The sequence below is a fragment of the Mus pahari genome, chromosome 4 (assembly GCF_900095145.1).
Source record: "Mus pahari chromosome 4, PAHARI_EIJ_v1.1, whole genome shotgun sequence".
In the NCBI taxonomy this organism is placed as follows: Eukaryota; Metazoa; Chordata; class Mammalia; order Rodentia; family Muridae; genus Mus; species Mus pahari.
The window spans coordinates 81,204,072-81,206,354 of record NC_034593.1 but is presented as its reverse complement, the minus strand read 5'-3'; the positions used below and the strand labels follow the sequence as shown (position 1 = coordinate 81,206,354).

Below are 2,283 nucleotides of genomic sequence, written 5' to 3'. Positions count from 1 at the left end.
TTCCACAGTCCTCCCCAAAACATAGTCAGGTTGTCACAGGAATTCCCCACTATGCTGGTACCAATTTGACTTAGTCAGGGTCTCTATTCCTGCACAAACATCATGACCAAGAAGCAGTTGGGGAGGACAGAGTTTATTCTGCTTACATTTTCCACATTGCTGTTCATCACCAAAGGAAGTCAGGACTGGAACTCAAGCAGGTCAGAAAGTAGGAGCTGATGCAGAAGCCATGGAGGGACGTTCTTTACTAGCTTGCTTCCCCTGGCTTGCTCAGCCTGCTCTCTTATAGAACCCAAGACTACCAGCCCAGAGACAGAGAAACCCACAAGGGGCCCTTGCCCCCTTGATCACAAATTGAGAAAATGCCCCACTGCTGGATCTCATGGAGGCACTTCCCCAGCTGAAGCTCCTTTATCAGTGATAACTCCAGCCTGTGTCAAGTTGACACATAAAACCAGCCAGTACAGTCCCCAAATCACACACAAACATGCCATATGAGGTAGCAGTGCCTTGTCCTTAGGCTTCAGGTTTAGTTTGTTTGTAATGGGAAATGAGCTGAGATGTTCCTGTGTCTTAGCTGCAAGCTCAGGATCCATCCTCCAGTGTGTTTGACTGTTTAGTGAAACATTTTGTTTTCTATGTTACAGTCTTGAGTTGCTGTCCTTTAGTTACTGTCTTTTAGTTACTGTCTTTTAATGCAAGTTTTCTTTTTTAAGATTTGTTTATATGAGTACACCGTAACTGTCTTCAGACACACCAGAAGAGGGCATCTTATTCCATCACAGACAGTTGTGAACCACCATGTAGTTGCTGGGAATTGAACTTAGAACCTCTGGGACAGCAGTTGGTGCACTTAACCACAGAGCCATGTCTCCAAACCCCAGTGTATGTGTTCTTAACCAACAAAACCCAATTGTAGAATTTTTATATTCATTTAGAATACATTATGTGAAAAGGAAGGAAGGGAAGGAAGAGAGTAGGAGGAGAAAAGGAAAGTGGGAGAAGAGACAAACAAATAGACAGATGGACACAGAGATAGGATAATGGAAGGAATTTGGGGAGAAGGAAAATGTCTTCCCATTAGGTAACACATTCTTTAACACAGAATCACAGAACTTGGCGCTATGAAATTGTCAAAGATTTATCCAGTCTCTCTGTGTAGAAAAGACGCTCCCTCTGGGTGTTCAGAGTCTTAAATGCAAAGGACTGCCACAATAACACCAGAAGAAACAATCCAACCAGAGGGCATTACCTGAGCAGTGGACTTGGGTTAATCTCCTCTACAGGTTCCACTGTCTCACACACTGTAGCTTCCTCTAAATATCTCTTCAGAAACTTTGGTATCTATAATGTCCATAAATTGCCTTTAACATATTTTGAGAATATGCTTGGAGCTATGACTACTCCTTAACTGTCTCCTAAATAAGAGCTTACTGGATTGGGTAAGATGCCAATGTAGTAAATACCTATAGGTCGGTCTCTCATATGGTCAGTAATCCATTAAAAACATCTTTCCCCCTTGTTGAAAGAACCTGATTCTCCCACTGAAGGAAAAAAAAGACCCCATTTTGGGGGATGACTTACTTATACCCAATGTCACATGCATTTAGCCTGTTCATGAAGGAGGACTGGAGATCTCGGACCAGCAGGCGGCACTCATCAGGCTGACTGCACGTTCTCCCAGCAGTATGAAGGATGATGGCATACTTTGCAGGGAGAGTCATTCTAGAGCAGTGGGAGTCTCTTGCCCCCCAAACAGACCGTGGAACTATGTGGGGACAAGCTGTTGTAGGATTAAAAAAAAAAAACATAGCAGATTCATTTTACCACCCCATGCCAACTACATGACTACTGAGGGCTGCTGTAATCCTCTGCTTCTTGAGATTTGCCAACCACCCTCAGACCTCTTCCCAATCCTGGCTGTGGTACTCTGGACCATACTTATCCAAGCAGCAAACAGAAGCTTTATTATGGAAGCATGTTTGATAGACATCTAAAAGCCATAAGACTATGCTTGTATAAAGCAATCCTAAATATGGAGAGATGACAGCAGTCTCAAGGAGGTGGTCAAACTGATTCATGGCTCATGACGATAAGGACAAGTTTCTTCAAACTTTACTAAGCCCAAGAAAAAGCCAATAGTTCACACTGGTTTTGTCTCAAACGCTTTGGGAAGTCACTGACACACTGACCAGGTTCACTGGGCCTCTCCTGTTCCTTTCTCTCTCTCTCTCTCTCTCTCTCTCTCTCTCTCTCTCTCTCTCTCTCTCTCTCTCTCTCTCT

General features: G+C 43.7%; 1 protein-coding gene across 2 annotated transcripts in view; it reads right to left on the bottom strand.

Moving 5' to 3' along the window:
- The window catches only part of Pglyrp4 (peptidoglycan recognition protein 4), a 13,625-nt gene that overhangs the window by 4,502 nt on the left and 6,840 nt on the right, over positions 1 to 2,283 (bottom strand). For both annotated transcript variants that reach the window (XM_021196820.1, XM_021196821.1), the window contains exon 6: positions 1,585 to 1,783. In XM_021196820.1, the coding sequence (XP_021052479.1) occupies positions 1,585 to 1,783 (199 nt within the window). The remainder of the gene's footprint in view (positions 1 to 1,584; positions 1,784 to 2,283) is intronic.